Source organism: Gigantopelta aegis, chromosome 8 (genome assembly GCF_016097555.1).
Source record: "Gigantopelta aegis isolate Gae_Host chromosome 8, Gae_host_genome, whole genome shotgun sequence".
NCBI classification, from domain to species: domain Eukaryota; kingdom Metazoa; phylum Mollusca; class Gastropoda; order Neomphalida; family Peltospiridae; genus Gigantopelta; species Gigantopelta aegis.
Genome location: NC_054706.1, coordinates 35,289,456 through 35,313,634, shown reverse-complemented (window position 1 = coordinate 35,313,634; position 24,179 = coordinate 35,289,456). Strand labels below are relative to the sequence as shown.

General features: G+C 36.5%; 2 protein-coding genes across 2 annotated transcripts in view; one reads left to right on the top strand and one right to left on the bottom strand.

Moving 5' to 3' along the window:
* The window catches only part of LOC121378252 (ubiquitin-conjugating enzyme E2-16 kDa-like), a 38,276-nt gene extending 24,909 nt beyond the window's left edge, over positions 1-13,367 (bottom strand). The window contains exons 1-3 of the mRNA XM_041506331.1: positions 13,234-13,367; positions 7,095-7,158; positions 4,317-4,348 (exon numbers count right to left, since the gene is read on the bottom strand). Of these exons, the coding sequence (XP_041362265.1) occupies positions 4,317-4,348; positions 7,095-7,158; positions 13,234-13,257 (120 nt within the window). The 5' untranslated portion in view covers positions 13,258-13,367. The remainder of the gene's footprint in view (positions 1-4,316; positions 4,349-7,094; positions 7,159-13,233) is intronic.
* Positions 13,368-16,932: 3,565 nt separating this feature from the next.
* LOC121378872 (eukaryotic translation initiation factor 3 subunit B-like) overlaps positions 16,933-24,179 on the top strand; it is a 30,325-nt gene continuing 23,078 nt past the window's right edge. The window contains exons 1-4 of the mRNA XM_041507227.1: positions 16,933-17,074; positions 19,498-19,690; positions 20,519-20,638; positions 23,829-23,886. Of these exons, the coding sequence (XP_041363161.1) occupies positions 16,942-17,074; positions 19,498-19,690; positions 20,519-20,638; positions 23,829-23,886 (504 nt within the window). The 5' untranslated portion in view covers positions 16,933-16,941. The remainder of the gene's footprint in view (positions 17,075-19,497; positions 19,691-20,518; positions 20,639-23,828; positions 23,887-24,179) is intronic.

Here is a 24,179-nt window from a genome sequence, read left to right as displayed (position 1 = left end):
TGTTCATTTATTTCTGATGGCGATCGTTGATTTAACGACCTGTGGGGTCTATGATTGTAGCTGTCCACTAGATCTTGTAGAATATCCAGGTAGTGATAAGTCTGTTTATATGTAAAATATCTATACATAGAAACCTTTAGAGTTCTTATTACTCTCTCAGCATATGAAGCTTTTGTCTCGTTCTGTGTGACGTAGTATGTTATACCTTTGGCTTTCAAATACGAGTTCACTTTATTGTTATTAAATTCACGACCCTTATCCGATCGTATGATCCCTGGGAGAGGTGCAGTAGCAAACATATTCTTTAGTGCTTTAATGACAGATTCTGGTTGTTTGTTTTTTCATGGGTTCAACCCATAGATATCTTGTAAATACATTGATAGCTATCAGCAGGAATTTCACACCTTCATTATCTGAAGCAACATTAGACACATCAGCTAAGTCAACATCCCAGCGTGCATTCAGTCCACTGGCCACGAGTCTGTTTCTCTTGAACTTGTATCGTAACGTTCGCTGAAGTGAATAAGCATCTTGTGAAGCGAGCCATCGTTTGATATGGTTTAAACTAATATCAAATTTACCTTCCTTTTTCACAATATAATACAATTTATTTACCCCCGAAAAGGATGCTGGGTGTTTTGGATTAAAATAAATTTCTGACAAATACCCCTTCCATCCTTCTCTTGGCATGATTTTAGATTAAATGAAATAAATTTGAATTGTTTCAGTATTTATCAGGTTTAGCATTCTTAGTGAGTCCCTTGCATTTTTTGTACAGTGAAGAGTGTTTAACAATAGCAGTTCAACAAGATACTATCATTTGTACACATGCATCAAAGGAACTGCAAAAAAAACGTACGCTTATGATAAAATTACCAAAAGACACTAAAACTAACTTATGAGTTGGACAAGCTCTTTTTTAAATAAACATGAATAGTATGTTTATCATGATTGAAACAAATACGTTTAATCAGAGGGGTAACATGTTGGAGTATACTCATAAAATATATTACACTGAACAACAACAAGGAGGACATATTAGACACTCAACTAAGTCGACATCCCATCGGGAATTCAATCCACTCGCCACGAGCCTGTTTCTTTTGAATTTGTAGCGCAACGATCGCTGAAGCGAATAGGCGTCTTGTGCAGCGAGCCACTGCTTGACATGGTGGAGGCTAATGTCAAATTTACTTTCCTGTTTCACAATATAATACAGTTTATTTAGTCCCGAAAAAGATGCTGACCACTATTCATTATACTAGTGCTTAAACTAATTTCCGACTTGTGGATTATGTAAAATACTAGTAGTAGCACACGCTACGATTTATAACGGTGACCTTATTAGACCTATCCGACTGAGGGGTGACGCGTGATCTATTTATAGCGCGATGGGACATTCCCGCGATTGCACAACACGCAGCAATACGCTGGGACGTCACGTGATTAATTAACCAATCAGAGCGCGGCACCCCACACCCCAGCACATTATTGATGCAGAATCGGCTTTTCCTTTTCATCATGCATCTAGTCGGCCGATGGCATTGTTTCTCTGCGGTTCACTGAGACGTGGCATGTCCTGGATTGTCAACTGTCGGCCAGATACAGAGGCCAGGCAAGCGAACACCCTGCACTTTTATACTGTCGGTGTTCATGTTGCACGTGCAGACAACGCACGTGCAGTGGTGACATGGTTTGCACGTGGCTGCGTTTTTGCGAATATTCACATTTTGGAACTTTATTGTACAGTAGCTGCGTTTTATCGAATGTAACCGTGGGAATGTGTTTGGGACATGCAATGACCTTATATTCACAAAGCATGAACCGGTAGGAAACATAAAATCGGAGTTATAACCCATTTGTACCCTTTTGCGTTTCTTTTTTTGAAGAGTATATATCGGTACAAAAGTATACCTCAAGTTACATTAGAATTATTATTATTTTATTTTTTTTAAATCCAACAGTAAACTAAGTACAATTAAGGAAAAAAAAAACTACTGGCAAGTTTTGTTTACATCCGAGTACACATATGCAATAATAATGGGCATGTAAGTACTCACATATACATCATGAAAAGAATATATGAAGTTCAGCAAACACAAACTGAAACTTTCAAACACTTGTTATGAAGTCATTGTTCACATCACTGTCACAAATACACAAAAGTATTTCCGTTCCTCCACTGTCCCTGTGTCCGTGGAAACAGGATGTGACGTCCGATGGTCAGGCGATGTGTCCCATTCATCAGTGTCCGAGAGAGCCTCGGGTCCCTACGTCGGCTCCATTGTAGCCTACTGTAAAGTATTCCCCCAAAAGAAACACAACAAGGCTGGGAAGGGTTCGAGGGTTTATTCTCTCGATCACACCATACGCGTGGTTCTTCGCTGTGGGCGATGAACCGTATAGGATGATAACACTATTACATGTACGTGGGCTTCATCCTGTAAGTGCCAAAAGGAAGTCTGAAGATAACGAAAGGCTCAGGAAAAGGAAAAGGCAACTGCAAGTCGTAAGTATATAACGTGTTGTGTCACTGTCTACACTCAGCGCTTAACGGACCTGACTCACGACCACGTGACACCAAATACACATAACCATTGGATAGTATCAACCAATGGCTCGTCCCTAGCCAGTATGGCGAGAAACAACCATAAAAGGCTTTGTCTAATGCACCAATACGATATTCTCAATGCAGATTGAGAATATCCTATAATAAAATAAATTGAATCCTAAAATAAATATTAATAGTAATAGATAAAATATGTTATTTATATACAAACGGCCAAATATTTAGTCCCCGTTACATCGTTCCAACCAGCGCACCACAACTGGTGAAAGGCCGTGGTATTCGCTTTCCTGTCTGTGAGCAAATACATATAAAAGATCCCTTACTGCATTAAGAAATATGTAGCGGGTTTCCTCTGATGACTACGAGTCAGAATTACCAAACGTTTGACATCCAATAGCCGATGATTAATTAATCAATATGCTCTAATGGTGTCGTTCAAACAAAACAGACTTTTTATATCTTGAATTTTAGTGCCATACCATAAATAATACTACTAATAATAAATAATAAATAAAAAAAACTTGCAGGGACTATGTTATGTTGTCTGAGAGAGCTTAGTAGTTGGGGTTTTTTTTATTATTAAAGGTATATTGTCAAAGACCACTGACCTATTTAATGGTGTAACAAAGTATTACCTGAACAAAAATAATTTTAATTTGTCCCTAAATGTACTTTTATTCAACCATCTTTATAACCACCATACTCCATTTATTAACGATATTTTGTAAAAATAATTGAATTATGGCAATGGTCCATAATTCAAAAACTAAAACTGCCGAGAGGGTTGGCATGGACTTCACTCCATCATGGTTCAGTTACGGTGATGCAATAGCTAGATTTGTTTCCAACAATTAATGTAATTTCTATTTATTATCCATTTTTAGAGAAATAAGGTCCTTAAATCTGTGACAGTATGCCTTTAAACTGATACAAAACGTTTGCTTCTTATGAGACAAATACATGGAAACGTATTTTTGTAAATACTGGATTAAAAAAAAGGTGCATAAATAAAATTTGTTCAAACACACTCATTGTACGAATTCTACTATAATAACCAACGCATCTAATCGGTGATATGGTATTTCATTTTATGAATAGCTTCTGTAACTTTACTTTGAACGTTTTTTTATATAACTTTTACTCACTCAATCATCCTTTCTTAACACAAGCATTGACATACGGCCTCAGACCACAATTAATTTCGCTATATGTTTCTATATAGCCTTAGTGGCTATAACATTTTTATTAATATCAGCAGGCCCGTGAAGTTTTGTATGTACCTTTGCCTGCATGGGGGACACATACCCTGAAAAGGACAACCCCTGTTGTCCAGCTCTTTCTCCCAGCATATTGGTTTAAACAGACACACCCTCTAAACCAGGCCGGAATACACCCATTTTACACAAAAAACACTACTTTTGCATGGGCCGGAATTACCACAAACAAGTCTTCAATGTCAGCAAGTTACACATGTTTACAAACTACATGCTATCCCCTGTCACTTCAGTCAAACAGTTGCCACTTCATAGCTGTATGCCATGAAATAATCACAGTCAAACAGCAGACTACTTGCGCGGTGAAACTTCCGGATTTTGGACAACCAAATGGGAAGATAACTGTAATCTGAGGCCATACTCTGTTATAACATCGAAATTTTTCGAAGTTATTAAATGGTAGAAATAGCAACAGTTGTACGATTTAACATTTTAAGTGACGCTAAAAAGATAAAAAGATTTGTTATACTTACTGGGCCAAAAATGACTGCTTCCCACTGATAACCTGTATTAACAAGGAAATTATTAGTAGTTTTAATTACCACTCCATCTTTAATGAACAAACTTGTTTTTAATATGAGTGAATGAGAGAGAGAGAGAGAGAGAGAGAGAGAGAGAGAGAGAGAGAGAGAGAGAGAGAGAGAGAGAGAGAGAGAGAGAGAGAGAGAAAGGATGGAGTGGGTGGGGTGGGGTGATTGGGGAGAAAGACAGGAAAGGACGGAAAACCTAATATAATAACATTGACCTTATTGGACCACTTTTTTATCGTCTGATATTGATTAGAAAAAAGAAGAATAAAAACACGTTTTATTATGGTTTAGTTGTAAATAAATTTAACAGTAAAACGTTGTAATAGCCGAACATTACTACTTTTTATACTGCCTAATAAATAAACCCTTAAGTGGCTTCCTGGTCTACGTATAAAAGAATAAATGTGTGAAGGCTGGGTTTTTTCAGACGCGACGAAAACGAAACAAAATGGCTGCCCTCAGTTAGCAAGAATAATCACTTTCAGTATATGTTGGTGATCCGGGTATGCATATTTCCAAAACATAAGGCTCATATTTGACTTTGGTTCCCCTTTAAGACTGAAGTTTGTATTTTTCTGTTTTACTGTAGACATTATAGGCTATGAGCCAGACCCCATATGACCACCGGTATCATATGAGGGGAATAAGGCTCATAATGATTTTTCACCAGGTATATACCCCTAGAGTTAAATATGTGATAGCACATAAATATATGCACACCTTATGAAAATTTCAGAAGAATAGCAGTGCTTCTTTCTACATACCAAATAAACCAAAGTGATTTCTTTTCGGGTTCCTAACTGGACATCCTAACACCAAGGTGCAAATATACAAGATCACCACTTATGTCCAGTCTTTTAACTAGGACATGATATTTGCTGTAGCAACATAACCTTCAAAATATTTCGTAAAAACATTTACTGGAAACACTGAGGTCATCCAGATACTGCACAAGCTTTGGTATTGTTGTATGCCCAAAACACACCTGGGCTGGGGACGGGGCTGGAGCTGAGGCTGAGGCTGGTGAGTATGGTAGCAGTTGAAAATGAAACGCACTGAATCGAATGTGGCGTGAACCACAGATCTGGCAGCAAGCGACATAGAATATGATCTAACATAATTTGACAGCACCAGACTAACCAGACTCAGCTTTGGTGTGTGGTGGACCTTAGTTTTTCAATGTGTTGAAGTTCGGCTCTAGAAACGATAAAGACCTACTAGCAAACCAATTCCAAAACCTGATGAAAACTAACATAATGTATAAAAAGAAGTAAACGCAAAAGCAGATTGTTCTTTGTTTAGTTGCATCCAAATGGATGGTATTTTATCTCAATCCCTTGGACCATTACCGTGAGCTCTGGCCACACCACATTTATTACTTAGAACGACCAACAAAGCTACTTCAGCCACTAATTTTCTGTGTCCTCATTGCATCAAAGATTTAGGTCAGTGATCTCAGGTGCATCCTGTTTTGTGTGACGAAAGTTGAAGTAAACAGTCATCAGCCTCCAGGTTATAATTACTGCTTCAGACCTTGATGTGAAGAGTATTGAGGGGAGTGTCTGGAGCAACAACCGAATGTGCCAAGCCCTATTGGTAGAGGGGGGATGATTAAAAGGAAGGAGCTGAGGCTTGAAACTGTCCAAAGACGAGTACACTGCCAAATTGTGTGTGTAGCAAATAGACTGCCAATAAATTACACTGATATGTAGACTACTGGACAAAAGGAAAAGTACAAATGAGGATGAGGGAAATAAATATGATTATCATATTTCTCCTGAACATTTATACTTATGTTCGTGCTTCTGCTCAATTAAGGTTTAAGCATGCTGTCCTGGGCATACACCTTAACTATCTGGGCTGTCGGTCTAGGACAGTGGGTTAGTAGTTAGTGAGAGATAATTCAGTGTAGTGGCCTTACACCTATCCATTGAGTCGTCAAACTTACTCTGGCTTGGAGCCAGTATTGGGATTCGAACCAATACCTACCAGACATAAGCCCGATAGCTTAACCACTACACCGCTGAGGTCGATTTACAATAATTACAACGTTACTATAAATGTTTATTTGATGTCAGAAGAATATGCTTCAACAGCAGCAGGGAAATGAAATACAATGTATAAAAATAATCAAAACGTTTTTTTTTTTTTTCGTTTAGGGGAGGAGTAACAAATTGTGTTCTACTGATTGTAATATACAAATTATATAAAATATATTTAGTTATTTGGATTCCTCTATAAAATAGCCACAGACATGTGTAACTGTATATATTCCAAAACTTTTATTAACATTTTAAAACTAAATGATAGATTACAAAAATTCTGAAACTGAAATACTGCATTATTCAAAATGTAGGCACCACAATGTATATATTACCAATGCTAAAATTTCAACTTCAACATTTAAATAAATGTTTTCTGAAATGCTATTTAACATTACCACAGGTGTGACAAATGCCATTGACAAGGACTGCTTAATGATAAAGTAGCACTAGGTTGAAATCGGTTGTTTTATCGTGTGTTGGTAGTATTTAAAAAGATTTCGTTTTATGGTAGGGTCAAGAAAAGGGTGATAATATTCAAAAGCTACCACTATTCCAACGCTATCACATAGTTTCCAACCCTAGATATGCATACCTTGCTAAAAATTACTATGAGCCTTATTCCCCAAATTGATACCGATAAACCCTATTGTCTCATGGTGTTTGTTTGATATCTTACAATCTTCTCCAAATGGTCCTGCTGATATTCCTTCCATAGGTTCGAGAATGGAATGACACCATTCCTAAAAATACAAAGTGTACACAATTAAAATTAGCGTATTGTCACAGTGCTGCAATTTCAACTTTATAACAATACAGTTCATATATTTATTTTTATTATGCAATCACGTTTCCTATTGACCCCTATCTAATAATTCGAAGTGTTATCATGTCACTAGGAAGTGTTATCGTGTTACTAGCAAATGAGTTGTGCGCATGACGAATGTTTGCTCAATTTTCAGGTAAATCGTTTTCTCATTTTTCAAACATCCATTTACAGCAATAATTGTTGAACTGCATAAATAAATATAACATTTACACTTCCTGTAACATCAAATTACCTCGTATTTTGAAACAAAAATACAAGTAGCTTCCTGCATAGAATGTTTACTTTGGGAACAGCGTCTGACGTCACAGTCACTAGCAGCCAGTGGTGATGTAGATCTTCAGGTCACACATAAACTTGAGTTTATTTTCACGGAAAAAGGTACAAAAATTGTAATATGACACAACAGACTTTGAAATATAATTAAAGTATTTTATTTAAAATTTGGAAAGAAAGAAGAAAGAAATGTTTTATTTAACGACGCACTCAACACATTTTATTTACAGTTATATGGCGTCAGACATATGGTTAAGGACCATACAGATTTTGAGAGGAAACCCGCTGTTGCCACTACATGGGCTACTCTTCCGATTAGCAGCAAGGGACCTTTTATTTGCGCTTCCCAAAGGCAGGATAGCACAAACCATGGCCTTTGTTGAACCAGTTATGGATCACTGGTCGGTGCAAGTGGTTTACACCTACCCATTAAGCCTTGCGAACCACTCACTCAGGGTTTGGAGTCAGTATCTGGATTAAAAATCCCATGCCTCGACTGGGATCCGAACCCAGTACCTACCAGCCTGTAGACCGATGGCCTACCACGACGCCATCGAGGCCGTTTTAAAATTTGGAAACACATTATAACCTTTAGGCTGGCTATGCCATTCCCAAGATATTTTTGGGCACCTGCTATTGTCCGACTTTCGGAAGTAGTTTCTACACGATAAAACTGAGCTGAAGCTCGCCTGTTACACCGTTATCTAAACCTCGCCAAATAACCACGATATCAAAACGTAGTACTAGTTAACCATTCTATATGTACATGTACATCGATTAGCCCAGATAGCTGAGATGTGTGCCCATGACAGCGTGCTTGAACCTTAATTGGATATAAGCACGGAAATAAATTGAAATGAAATAAGACCAATTAGTGTCAAGCACTCATAAAATATGGTACGAGTACTTAAAGTTACATTCTCTGGTTACCATATTATAACATCATGTACAAATGTAAAATACAAGCTCAAATGCACTTTTAAAAAAGTCGTGTGTGTTCGCTATGAACGGATATCGTCAAACGTATACGCTTGATTCGTCGCCTGTGCCGCCATAGCTCGGCAAAGCACAAACGACAGCCTGTTGTCAGTTTCAGTTAACACGTGCGTTTGCCGATTTCAAATTGTAGGGTTCGTCTCTAAAAATTAAAAGAGAAATCTTTCGCTGTACGAAAAACGTTCGGTTGAGGATACGGTACTAGAGTCTTTAGTTAAAACCGGTTTGATCTTGACAACGTATTATCGACAGTCGTACCTTCCTATTTCAGAATTGATATTTTATAAAGTGTTGGTAGAACTTTCAAAATTTAGTTTGTATACTAGTAACACATTAATCATGTATATATTTTTAAAATAAAATATACTAAAGTAGACAATGAACGTTTTCACTTCTTAAGTTTACGTGTTAAAATCGACAAATTCAAATAAATATTATTTCGTTTGGAAAAGGTAAAGTTGGGGGGGGGGGGGGGGGATGTTTAACGACATTGAAGATAAAGCATATTGATTTAATAATCATCCGACCCCATACAACCGTAAATAAAATGTGTTGAGTGCGTCGTTAAATAAAACATATCCTATCCTTCCTTCCATCTGCTATTGGATATCTAACATTTGGTAATTTTGACATATAATCTTAGAGAGAAATCGGGTGCATGTGCAGGGGGAGGGTATTGGAGGTCGAAACCCTTACTTGCCCAATCTTTAAAAAAAATTGAAATGTATTTTTGGGGAAGCATGGCCCCATATAAACGTCGCTCAACACAGTCTATAAACCCAACCCCGCTGAAATCCCTGCACGCGCGCCTTGGAAACCCGCTACATTTTGTTTTAGCGAGGGATCGTTTATATGTACCATCCCACAGATAGGATATCACATACCATGGTCTTTTATATACCCGCCGATGAGGTTCGATCCTAGACTGACCGCGCATTTAAAACCCCCCACCTTTTTAGGTCTAAGTAATGAATAAAAATAACATATAGTCTTGAAAAATGTTACGTAAATCGAACACAGTACCCTCTTCCTCTACCCCTAGAGCGTTACTTAATTAGTAACACCCCCTTACATGTAACGCGTATGACAACAGCTTGTCATTGGCAAAATTTCAAGGCAAATCCCCCAGCCACCGACCCCTGGAAAGGCGTTGTACCATACCTCTATAGATATAAATATGTTTTGGAGATATGAGACGACCCCTCAATCAAGACAGTTAAATTTGTTCAAAAATTGCGAAATCTCACGTGATCTCTTGTTGGGAATTCTATACTTGTGATAAGCCAATGAAAACCGAGATCGGTACGAGCTCGTCAAAAGTGTCCCACTTTCAAAATACTGGCTTTGTTTTTGACCTGGATAAGCCAGCGTAGTGAAACCAATGCGGAGTGCGGCGTCATATATGCATCAAACGTAATTGGATTTTCTGTTCTATATGCTTAAATAGTAAAAATATTCCGGATACTGTCGCTTTAAAGTCACAAAATAAAAATCTAACCCACTACACGGTAATCGGTTAAAAAAAGTATTGATAGTACTCGGTGTTTTAAGGTTTATAGTCTAGCAGAGCTGTCAACCTTTGGCAATTCTTAGACGTGAGAAAATTAGAAATCATGGTCCAGGGACTGCAGACTCTTGGTCGGGTCCAGGGCGAAGTTTTGTTGTTGTTGTTGTTGTTGTTTGTTTAAGTCCAAAATGAAAATCTCAAATAGAAATCGAGCGAGTGCAAATTTTACTCAGTAATAGGGTTAATGTTAAACCATACAAGTCGGTCATCGGTAGCACCCGCGAGTGATTGTTGGTATTGAACCGAGGATAGGTTCAGTCTGCTGTATTATTATTAATAGCTAGGTAACGAATTCAGAGACCTGCATAATCAGCATATAATTCCATGCATTTCTAGAATATAAACAACGATTATAAAATAGTTTTATTTTTTGAAAAAGTGTGAGATTATAGTAACGTTGCGTGAGAGCGTGATGTTTGTTACAAATGCGTGAGACTCACGCCAAATGCGTGAGAGTTAACAGGTATGGTATAGGTCTACGTTACATTTTGAACAGCCAGTACAGGCCCGTCGGAACGACTTTGGGAGTGGGAGGGGTGGGGGGTGGGGGGCACTGACGGATCGGGTACAAACTCTATATCAGATTTTGGTTACATTAAATATGTAAAAAAAAAAAAAAGGCTCACACGTGCCCCCCCCCCCCCCCCCCCCCCCCCCGTTCATACGGGCCTGCAGTACACTTTGCTAAAGTTCTAATATAATGGTTTCGTGAAGTAGTTTCGTGAAATGACAGGTTTAAATAGTTTCACAATCTTCCTCTATTAAAGTCCAACTTTAAAGGTGGACTTCAAAATAAGTGTGTGCATGTTTGGTTTTGTCGTTTTTTTTGGAGGGGGGGGGGGTGTTTTTTTCCCTTCTTCTTCTTCTTTTTTGTGATTTCTTGTAAAAAAATACATAAACATCTAATATTTAGAAGCAAATTTATCTTTTTTTACTTTTATTATTTTTATTTTTATGTTTTTGGGTTGTTTTTTTGGGTGGTGATTGATAAACAAACAAAAATGTATCATTTTCAACACATGCTACCGTACGGTACACTATCAGTGATGGTCGACTTTCGCACCATTTTTGCAAAAAAAGCGCCATCTTATCACACAGCTAATAATTATTTTGTTGTTTTCTAACATTTAAAAACACTTTTTTTTAAATCCATCTAGTGTTATGATTCACCCCAACATTTAGAAATTTACCTTTTATGACCTCCCCCCCCCCCCCCCTTTACCAGTGCAATTCTATGGAATTTCATCACTAGAATTTGATTGTTTGTTTATTTTGTTCAACGACACTACTAGAACACATTGATTTATTAATCATCGGCAATTGGACATGTGGTAATTTTGATATATAGTCTTAAAAAGGAAACCCGCTACTTTTTTCCAGTACTAGCAAGGGATCTTTTATATGTACAGAATATGAATATATATATATATATATATATATATAGAGAGAGAGAGAGAGAGAGAGAGAGAGAGAGAGAGAGAGAGAGAGAGAGAGAGAGAGAGAGAGAGAGAGAGAGAGAGAGAGAGAGAGAGAGAGAGCGAGAGAGAGCGAGAGGGAGAGGGAGAGGAGAGGGAGAGAGAGAGAGAGCGAGAGCGAGAGAGAGAGCGAGAGGGAGAGGGAGAGAGAGAGGGGGAGAGAGGGGGAGAGAGAGAGAGAGAGAGAGAGAGAGAGAGAGAGAGAGAGAGAGAGAGAGAGAGAGAGAGAGAGAGAGAGAGAGAGAGAGAGAGAGAGAGAGAGAGCGAGAGAGAGAGCGAGAGCGAGAGAGAGAGAGAGAGAGAGAGAGAGAGTGCGAGAGAGAGAGAGCGAGAGAGAGCGAGAGGGAGAGCGAGAGGGAGAGAGAGGGGGAGAGAGAGAGAGAGAGGGAGGGAGAGAGAGAGAGGGGGAGAGAGAGAGAGAGAGAGAGAGAGAGAGAGAGAGAGAGAGAGAGAGAGAGAGAGAATCACATACCTGGCCTTTGATATGCAAGTCGTGGCCCACTGACGGTGATCGATTCCAGACCGACACCGCATGAAGCGATCACGCTTTTACATTGGGCTACGTCCCGCCCCCATATATAGAAATGCTTTATAAGAAAAATTCAATATGTTGCGGGCAAAAATAACATTCAGAAACAAAATTGTGTAGGCTATTTCATCATGTTATAAAAGAATATGGTCTGAAGAAGAAGAAAAAAAATGGTGGGCCAAATCAACCATCGTTTTTAATACGTATAGCAGATGATAAGTAGGTTTCCAATGTGCTCTAGTGGCGTCGTTAAATAAAACAAACTTTACTGACACCGCGCTTTGTATCATGCGCCATTTTAAAAGTAAGCACAGTAACCTGGTTTTATCCGAAATTCCACTATTCTGCAAAGCATACCTTTCCCACTATTTAACTTCAAAAAGTGGAACTTTGTTTTTAAATTACCCGATATGTATAAATATATGTAATGTAATATTAGCCACGGTTGTGTCGTACGTAGTTAAGCCATCGGAAATAAGGCTGATAGGTACAGGGTTCGCAGCCTAGTACTTACCGATACCACCCAGAGCGAGTTTTAGCGACTCGATGGGTAGATTAAGACCACTACACAGACTTCTCTTTCATTAACCAGTAACAACTACACCCCCCCCCCCCCCCACCCCCCAGTAGGGGCCTACAGCAAATCCTCAAATTCGGGCAAAAATTATGTAGATATTCAGGCATGTACCATCATTCTACTTGTAAAATTAGTTACAATCCATGTAAAAATGCGTGGTCATTCATTTGCAATCAGAGAGAGAGAGAGAGAGAGAGAGAGAGAGAGAGAGAGAGAGAGAGAGAGAGAGAGAGAGAGAGAGAGAGAGAGAGAGAGCGAGAGAGAGAGAGCGAGAGCGAGCGAACTTTTACTATCTGCACAGGAAATGTCACCTGGACATGTCATGTCATAGGATTTAACGTGCACATTCAGCGCAAGCTGTTGTAGCGCACGCCACCTGGACATAGGATTATATAGGGTTAAATTTGTTCTAACTAGATTGATCAGTATAATATAATTTCACAAAATCACACAAAGATCACTCGACCCTGTGACACGGCGACGAAAGAGGTCACAGAGAATGTATTTATGTGCGCACTGTATCATAGCATATAGGTACAAGGATTATTAAATGTGCTGTCAGTTATAAATACCTTCATTATCCTCTTGACAGACATTATCCCGGCAATAACAATGCTACCTAGTTAATATTTTAAACTGTGTCCATAAATGAGACGAACTTAAAATAACATACAGGTAATAACAACTATTGAATGTAAACACTAAAAGTCCAATCAGCAACGAGTAAACTGACATCCCGGTGTATATTAATTTAGTTCACCCGTAAATTTGTTCCACCCTGTAGATTTATTAAAAAGACGTTTGTTTTGTTGAACGACACCACTGGAGCACATTGATTAATTAAGCATCGGCTATTGAATGTCAAACATTGGGTAATTCTGACTCGTAATCATCAGAGAAAACCCGCCACATTTATTCTTTTACAACCACAAGAGATCTTTTATATGCACTTTTACCACAGACGGCCGGCCTCGGTGGCGTCGTGGCAGGCCATCGGTCTACAGGCTGTCAGGTACTGGGTTCGGATCCCAGTCGAGGCATGGGATTTTTAATCCAGATACCAACTCCAAACCCTGAGTGAGTGCTCCGCAAGGCTCAATGGGTAGGTGTAAACCACTTGCACCGACCAGTGATCCATAACTGGTTCAACAAAGGCCATGGTTTGTGCTATCCTGCCTGTGGGAAGCGCAAATAAAAGATCCCTTGCTGCTAATCGGAAGAGTAGCCCATGTAGTGGCGACAGCGGGTTTCCTCTCAAAATCTGTGTGGTCCTTAACCATATGTCTGACGCCATATAACCGTAAATAAAATGTGTTGAGTGCGTCGTTAAATAAAACACTTTTTCTTTTCTTTTTTTTACCACAGACAGGAAAGCACACACAACGGCCTTTTTTCAAGTTGTGGTGCACTGGTTGGAACGAGAAAATGTAGATTTATGAAAGTATAAATCATATTAACAATTGATTTTTATCAATTTATTTGTCATTCTATGGATGAAGGGAAAGAAGTTAGAGCAGTATTTTGCGATATAAGCAAAGCATTTGATCGAGTTTGGCATAAGGGTCTGATCTATAAATTAGAAACTGTTGGGATTTCGGGAAAACTCTTATTATGGTTTGAAAGCTATTTATCTGATCGAAGACAATGTGTAGTACTACAAAACCATTTCTCTCATACTAAACCCATTTCCGCAGGTGTTCCGCAAGGTTCTGTTCTTGGTCCTATTTTGTTTTTGGTATATATAAATGATATTGTTAATGGGATTACTTCAAATATTATATTGTTCGCTGATGATACCTCATTATTTATTACTGTTGAAAATCCTGAACTATGTTGTAATATTTTAAACTCTGACTTAGAGCATATTAACAAGTGGGCTAAACGGTGGCTTGTTAAGTTCAGTCCCGAAAAAACCGAAACCTTGTTGTTTAGCCGAAAAATGAAAAAAACCCAGCAATCCTAAGTTATTTTTAGACAACGTACAAGTATCAGAGGTTGATGTCCATAAACACTTGGGCCTTACATTCCAGAAATCTGCGGAATGGGATTTCCATATACAAAATATTGTAAGTAAGGCCAGTAAAATGGTAAATTGTCATCGATCCTTTAAATATAGATTATCTAGAAAATCATTAGTAAAAATCTATAGATCATTTATTCTTCCCATTTTTGATTATGCCGATATTCTTTGGGATAATTGCAGTCTCCAACAGGCATACAATCTTGAAAATATACACTTGGACGCTTTGCGTACAATTTGTGGTTCTGTTCGGGGAACATCTCATGAGTTACTATATAGCGAAACTGGTTTTATATCTTTACCAGAAAGGAGAAGTCGCCATAAACTATGTATGATGTATAAACTTTCTAATAACTTGCTCCCCACATTCTTGACATTACAATTACCACGCCCCATTTCTGCAAAAACCCCATATTACACTCGTAATGTAGATCGCCTCCTTACATACTTTTGTCGAACTAAACTTTTCGCGAATTCCTTTTTTCCTTCCGCAGTTAAATTATGGAATAATATAACGTCCGATATTAGGAATTCTTCTTCGTTAAATAGATTTAAATCAGAATTAAATAAATCAGACCCAATTGTACCGTGCTATTTTTACGATGGTGATAGAAGGCAACAGATATTACATAGTCGACTCCGCTTGGGAACTAGCGATCTAAATGATCATAAATTTGCAAGACACGTAAATGACAGTCCATTTTGTACTTGTGGACATCTTATTGAAGATACAGAAATTTTTTTATGTTATTGTCCACTATATAATGTAATTCGTAATACTCACCTGTCAAAATATCACAATCTTAATTGCAAGACTTTATTATTTGGTGACCCAAATTTTAGTACCCACGAAAATAGTGTTATATTTAAATCTGTTCAAGACTTTATAATTAATAGCAAACGTTTCGATAACTAACCATTCATTATTCCTCCTTCTCCCTTCCCAACTGTGACTAAATAATATCATATCAACTATCTATTTTTATTTTTCCTTTCTTCTCTCTCTCTTCCATTCTTCTCATCTTAGCTAATTTGAATTTATTTAAATTATTATACTATTTCTGTCATCTTGATGTATCAAACTTGTATTTATAAATGTAGGGAGAGGCCTTAATATAGGCTCTTGCCTGTTGGCCAATCCCAAACCGAATTTTGACGGCAATAAATATTGTTTAAACTATATTAACAGTGTTTTCAATGGGTTGACATGAAATGACAAGACATGACATGGCATGACATGATATGCCGGGATATGATGTGATGTGATGTTATATGATGTGATAACTATATATGATATGATATGACGTGATTTGATGTGATGTGATGTGACGTGGCGTGGCGTGGCGTGGCGTGACGTGGCGTGACATGATGCTATGTTATGTTATTGATGTGATATGATGCTATACGATACGTGTATGTGTGCTCGCACGCACGTGTAATAGATTGCACGATTGGTCGACACAGACCAAAGAAAAGTTTTATAAAAAACAGTTGCAGATATTGTTTGCGTCAGATCTACAACGCTGGGAAGTTGAAACCTGTACAAAGTTGCAGATCTGTTGATCTGCGTTCGAGAAAGAAATTTTTTTTAGCAAGATATATTACTAGGTTTTTGAACATATTGATATATCGTAAGCCAAATTTTGCACGTAAACTTAACTATACGACTAAACCAGTTCTTATTACTATTAAGAGCACAACAAATATAAGTTGAAATATTCATTAATAATTTTCTTTTGTCCTTAAAAAAGCTTTATCTTCCTTAATGGTGTAATTTTCTGCTTGAAATAGATGCCAAACACGTGTAAATATGTCTGGTATAACAGCTAGTCGATATTGTTGTTTTTGAAAATACAATTTAAAGGTCTTTGACAGGTGGACGGATACGTTTGCATTTGTGTGTGTGTGTGTGTGTGTGTGTGTGTGTGTGTGTGTGTGTGTGTGTGTGTGTGTGTGTATTCTTTAATACACCTATTGTTTGACCAAAAATAGGGATGCCCTTGGGCCCCTCCTGAATCCGTGCCTGTTGACATTAGTTGCATTAAAATAAATAGAAATAAAATTAATAAAAGAAAAATCTTTAAAAAAAAAAGCTCTATAATTATGTCTTTAATGTATTGATGACAATTTACTTTATAATTCATTTTTCTCAGCGGGTAGGCTCATAAATATAAAATTCACACTACTGTCAAGAGTACAAAAACAGTGTGGTGAGACCCCATGAACAAACAATTTTACATGCGCACACGTGGTGTTCAAGATGGCGGCTGGACGGGAGATAATGGAGGGAAAAAGAACAGATTCCAACGATGAAAATGATATTGACAGCGATGAGGAAGAAGAACCGGATTTTAATGATCCCGAAGACTTTGTTGATGATATAACCGATGAAGGTGCGGGTGGTATTATTATAAGTTTCAAGATTTTGACGATCACATTGAAGTTGTCAATCATCTCAATGCGGTGTCTAGTGTAGATGGCATATGGCCATGAGCATGGAAGGAAGCAGGAACATGTTTCATACCCGTGTTAATAAATGTTTTAGTTTTATTGTGATTTGTAAATAACATTCTTAATTTAAGTAACTGCAGAATAAAGCAAATCTGCTAAATTTCTGCGGCTGGTAAAAGTTAAGTATCATTTAACAGATGTTTGGGAAGGACTTTCCTTTCGCACTGTCACTAACACTAACCGTAACTCTATTTATGATAAGTATTTATAATGTGCTTTTATTTATATGTGACAGTGCCAAAGGATTTTAAGGAAAGTCCTACCGATGTTTGAAATCCGTACCAAGGTTGGAAAGAGCGCTGCCTAATCCAAACCTAACCAATCTGCGAATTTAGTTTCTGTGAATCTCTGATTTTTTTTTTATCATTATGAGATGGAATCCCAAATTATCTATATGGAATTCAACTTTATGTATTAAAGTAAAGTAAAGACATGTAACCGAAAAGAAATGCAGCAAATACAGATGCACTGATTTTTCTAGATCACGGAATGTCGGAAATACCTGTCTAAAACGGAATTCTCGATTTTTTTAAAAACATCATTTACTATTAAATAGTGCATTTTATTAAGTAAAATTTATTTTTCGAACTAGAAATTATGGACACTGACATTAGTCTGTGCTAAGCTACGACACTAGTACCTTTGTATGTTACGCCAAAATGTCGAATTAACGGAGGAAACTGAACATTGTGAGCTAAAATTCTCTGATATTTACTCAAGTGAAAGATTTATTGTATAGAATTTGCATATTAAGTTATAATATTTGCCATGTATTTTCGATCTCACAAAGAAGTAAAGTTTGCACACTGCATACCAGGCTGTGTTAAAAATAAATGATGCAAGTGAAGTAGTGTTTGTAGTGTGATAGGTTGTAATTATTTTCTGAATAGTTTCATAAAGAAAACCGAGAATTTTCTAAGTACATGTGTATTCACAAGTTAAATTCCTGTTTTTACTAACATGTTTTGCCTCATTGCATATTTATTTATTTTATACCAGAAATTAATTGTGGTGTGTGTGTGTGTCGATGGAATAAAAACTTAATTTGTTATTACTGAAATTGAAAAAACAGAATTTGTAAAATTCTGAAAAGGAAAAGGGGGGGGGGGGTGGAAACCTGAAATGGAAAATAAGTGTCTCTACAAATATTATTTGTTGTTAATATCTACTGCTGAATTCATTTGCCATAGCAAGTTTTTAAATAGAACACACTGCGTAAAATAGTTGTACCTTCCATTTTATTTACATGTTCGGCAAATTCTGTCTCAGGATCCTTGTATTTGGTATTAGTAGCAAGGGATTTTTTATATCCACCATTCCACTGACAGAGATTGATTCTAGACTGACCGTACATCAGGCGAGTGCTTTATTATTGGGCTATGTCCCAATCCCAATGAGTTATATTAGTATAAGTAGAGGCACTGATTTTCCATTTCATTATGCAAATACAGCATTCCTTTGTAAGTAAAGTTTGTTTTATTTAACGACGCCACTAGAGCACATTGATTTTTAATCTTATCATCGGCTATTGGACGTCAAACATATGGTCATTCTGACACTGTTTTTAGAGGAAACCCGCTGTCGCCACATAGGCTACTCTTCTTTACGACAGGCAGCAAGGGATCTTTTATTTGCGCTTCCCACAGGCAGGATAGCACAAACCATGGCCTTTGTTGAACCAGTTATGGATCACTGGTCGGTGCAAGTGGTTTACACCTACCCATTGAGCCTTGTGGAGCACTCACTCAGGGTTTGGAGTCGGTATCTGGATTAAAAATCCCATGCCTCGACTGGGATCCGAACCCAGTACCTACCAGCCTGTAGACCGATGGCCTGCCACGACGCCACCGAGGCCGGTTCCTTTGTAAGATTGGAAATATTGCAAATATTATAAATTAATAGGCAAACACTATATAATAGATCTTTCACTGGAGTAAATGTTGGAGAATTTTAGCTCACCTGTTAAATCAATGGGAACAAGCATGAAAACATGACTAGTAAAACGTCTAGATGTGCTACATTAAATATTTGGCGTAACATACTAGTGTTGTAGCATAGCCCAGGCCGATGTAGGTGTCCATAATTTCTAGTTCGGAAAATAAATGTTAATTAATAAAATGCACTATTTAAAGGTAAATAATATTTTGGAAAAAAATTGGGAATTTTGTTTCAGATAGGTATTTCAGCGATTCCACGATCGCGGAAAATCAGTGCCTAGAACTACTGAAGTTAATTCTTCAAAATTCAATGTTATTCACTGCTTTTGGTATTTAATTCTAAAGACAACTATATATTTTGTTTTCAGAACTGTTAGCTGATCTGTGGAGGTCGAAGCCGAAGTCCACTGATGGGATTGACTCCGTGGTTGTCGTTGACAACGTGCCCAGTGTGGGACCGGACAGGCTCGAGAAGCTACAAAATGTCTTGCACAAACTGTTCTCAAAATTTGGCAAAATTGTCAATGAACATTACCCAATGGAAGATGGCAAAACTAAAGGGTTAGTAGTTCATTTTTAGGATTAATTTAAATAAATGAAAATGAGGAATATTTTGTTTTGAAAATTTTGATTAGCAACAGTTGTTAATTGATTGAATATAGATTAGCAGTTATTATTTAAAGTTTAAAATTGTGTAGCATTCTCTGAAACTTGCATTGCGATTCACGAGAAGGTATTGAACAAACATTTCACCAGGAAATAGTTAGTCCAGATCTTTTACAAAGATTAATTTGGCAAACTTGTGCCTAAAGGGTGTATACTACCAAATCAAATCCCATAGACGACAATAGTAACATATGTGGCTAAAACTCCTACCTGCAACGTATCAACCGACAAAAACGCCACGGATATAAATACTACCACCCCTTACACTTAAAGTGAATCAGAAAAAAATGGGGGTCAGGCTGCTCATTTCTGAGATAACGGGTAGCGTCTATGACTACCCTAGTTTAGCACAAAATTCGAGTACTTTTTTTTTACAGATACCCCCATACATGTTTCAAGCACAAGGCTACTTTACACATTGGTACTAGATGAAATAAAATTGCACTTTTTTTTTTTTTTTACCCAGATGAAACTATTATTTTTTACAACCAACACACTCACATTTATAACCAATCACAGGACTTGTGGTGTTCACTTCTCTATCAAAACTTCGGTGCACCTCGAACTTTGACCCAGCCGGAAGTTATTTGGTTTAGTACTACCTATACCTTTTGTTGTTTATGCAATAATTATTTTTTAATTGGATGGTTTGGAGTATTGCTTCATTTTAATTGAAGTAATGTTTGTGGGGTTTTTTTCTAATTAATCTCTAATTAATTTCAGATATATTTTCTTGGAATACTCTTCTCCACTTCATGCCCAGGAAGCTGTCAAGATGACCAACGGCTACAAGCTAGACAAGCAGCACACATTTTGTGTCAATCTTTTTTCCGATTTTGAAAAGTAAGACTTGTTTATTTAAGAGGCAGTTTATATTCTAGTATCCTCTGTATTATGGTTTGTATGCACAGTACTGATCAGTGTGTTAATGTATGCTAATTAGTGATGTTACTTGTTGGCAAGATCAAGCAGTAATGGAGGGACATTTTAACTACTTTTACACATAAAATTGTTCATACTGAATTAAGCTTTTGTCATAACAACTTACTTTTGGATTGGTTTTATAGGTGATAGGTTCCTTTGCACTGCTGCATAAAAATATGTCATAAATGGGTTTTTAATATTCGGTAAGGGAGGGACATGAAATGCATGTGACATAAAATGACATGCCGGTTTTTTTGGCATCCAATATTGGAACTAGTATTACAGAAATCAAGCTAACATATATATAAAACAATAATATAAATCTGAAATACATCAATCATTAATTATGGTTACCAATTAGTGGCCAAAGAACCCATGCAATAATCCATCAATTATAATAATGCTCACCAGAAGAGGCCATATCGAATTGCAGTTCAAAGCCCTTTTAAGTGTTAGCTGAAGATGCATAATTAGCATCAAGGTTATATAGCTGATTAACCATACTTTTAAAATCAATTTCATTTTGTGATAGTTTGTAGATACTCATAATTTGCTAATTAAAGGACGTGGTATGTGCTATCCTGTCTGTGGGAAGTGCATATAAAAGATCCCTTGCTGCATTAGAAAAAATATAGCGGATTTTCTCTGATGACTACGAGTCAGAATTACCAATTGTCGATCCAATAGCCGATGATTCATTAATCAATGTGCTCCAGTGGTGTTAAACAAAACAAACTTTATAAAGCTAAAAAATATCTTTCACATTTCTAAGGCTTTTAATTAGCACTAAGGTGTGAAGTAACTTAACCTTTAGACTACTGGATTAACTTTTGACAAAAACCATGTTGAGTTTACAATTTTTACTCACATATTTTCACTTAAATAATTTCTAAATAACTAAAATAAAGTTAATATTTGAATTTGGAAGTGCACTATATACAGTGTACAGTATGTCGACGTCGGCGAGATATCTCGCCTGCAGTAGTCAGAAGGTTAATTACTCTTAGTCTGCCAGAAGTAAGAGATACACATCCTTCTGATAAGACGGGTACAAAGTGATCAGGTGACTACTCTCATTCTCCTACTGAAATTTTATTGCCCCAATTAGTAGAGCTCTGTAATCCCTTTGTAAGGTGAAATCTAAAGACTTGCAGAAGTTGATGTTACATAAATTATTTTAGTTCATTTAATCAAAATACATATACATAGGATGTTTTTCAAGTGGGTTTTATCACACAAACTGTTTTAATATACAATGGCACAAATGTCCCTCCAGTTTTTAATTGGTCACAATGACTAAATTTATATAATTAAATTAAAAAAAAAATTATGACTTAATAATACTTACAAGCTATTAATTGATCATATGGATTAAAAAAAAACTGTTAAAATTTGCTTTGACAATTATTTTTAGAAAAATCATGTTTTTCGGTAACAGAGGGACACCACAAGTATAAATTAATTAATTAATACTAATTACTTATAATATTTAAAAGTGAAAACATTTAGCTAAATATGTAAAGTAAAGTATGTTTTACAAGTTAAAAGTTATTTAATATGTCTTCAAGATAATTTTGCACTGTCTAGTACTGCCTAAAAATGTATACATTTTTGACAAAAAGTTACTCTTGTTGAAGTCTAAAATATAATTTGCTAAAATGGGCATAATGTATGAATGGCTAGGTGTATTGAAGAACTACAAACAGTTTTGGAAACTAGACATAAATAGCTTCCTGATCATACCTCACAAGTTACTGAATTCACAAAGAATTTATTTTTTCAAATGTGCCATTGCATAAAATCATGTTCAAATGAAATAACAAAATATTACAATTTTCTTACTGTCATAAACAGTTTATCCATGGACAATCAATCAGAAGTGTTACCTGTTTTCAGTATGTTAAATATAACTTCATGAAAGTTCTATTTGGTTCATGCATATATACTGGAATGTAAATGGAAGTAATTTCAAGTTACATGATCAGTGACAGTCTAGAGGCCTACAGTTGGATCTGGACCCATATTCACAAAACATCGTAAGCCTAGTTTTACACGTAAACGTAAATCTATGACTGAAGAGCTATTCACGAAACAACGAAAACGTAAGTTACGTGTAAAGTTGGACGTAAATATAAGAGTGCCTCAGGTTGCAACTAACGCTGCACGTAAGTTGTGTACATAAAATAAATCAAGCACGATCGCCGTTATTTACTATTATTTACGGAAACTAGCAGCATTTCCAATAAATGAAGCAGTTTGCGATGGCGAACGCCCACGGATTGAACATATTTTTGTTGGTGATCGAATGGATGTTTTCGACTCAGCCAATTTCTCCTGAGTTATCTTTTCCTTTTTAAGAAATGTCCTCAAGTTCGTACCAAAACGCGGATTCCCACCAATACTACAATGCCATAGTTCACTATTCACGATGTTATTGTTAACAGACAACAAACAAAATTGCGTTTTGCGCCGGTAGCCATCGTTTTAATGTGTTTTTATTAATTACTCCAGTGAGAGTGTTAAATCGTAGATTTACGTCCAACTAAGTTACGTTTACATTTACGGCCGTCTTTGAGAATAAGGTGCTTCTTGCACGTAAACATAAATCTATGGCAGACGTAAGTGCTAGTCGTAGACGTAAATTTACACCTTTTTGTGAATATGAGTCCTGTAGTTTTGTTTTAATTTCAAATTCACTGTTCATTGAATATAAATCCCCAAAAGTGTTTTCACCACCACCACCACCACCTCCTCTTAGCTGGATGTTTTTTTATTTTTTATATCAGGGTAAGATAGGATGATATAGCAGGTGAACCCATAATAAAGGCAAATGTTACGCTGAAACATTTTCAGTTGTCTTTTTTGAAGCTTTAATATTTTGTAAAATGTTTACAAGAAGAACTAAAAGCTGTTACTATATATATATGCAAGTTAAGCTTCGCCTGGTGTTAAATATGAGGTCAAAGGTTTAAAGTGAAACAAATATTAGGGTGGTGGCAAGCTCTTTCTATGATTGTCACAGACTTGGTCAGTGAAGTAAATGATGATTATTCCACTAAGTCTTAAATTGTTTTTCTGTTAATTGAAATTTTGATGTTTATTTGTACAGGTATGAAAATATTCCAGCCAAATGGGAGACACCACAACCAAAACCATATGTGGACCCTGTGAGTTATGTCTTCCTTGTTTCTTAACTTAGATTAGGTTTAATTGATAACACAGCCTTCTGGTATTTAAAAAGTTGAGACGACTGCCGTTTGTTGGGTTTTTACCATTATTATTTTTCACATGATTTACAAAAGTGCTATATATATATATATATATGTATATATATATATATGTATATATATATATGTATATATATATATATGTATATATATATATATATATATATATATATATATATATATATATATATATATATATATATATGTATATATATGTATATATATATGTATAT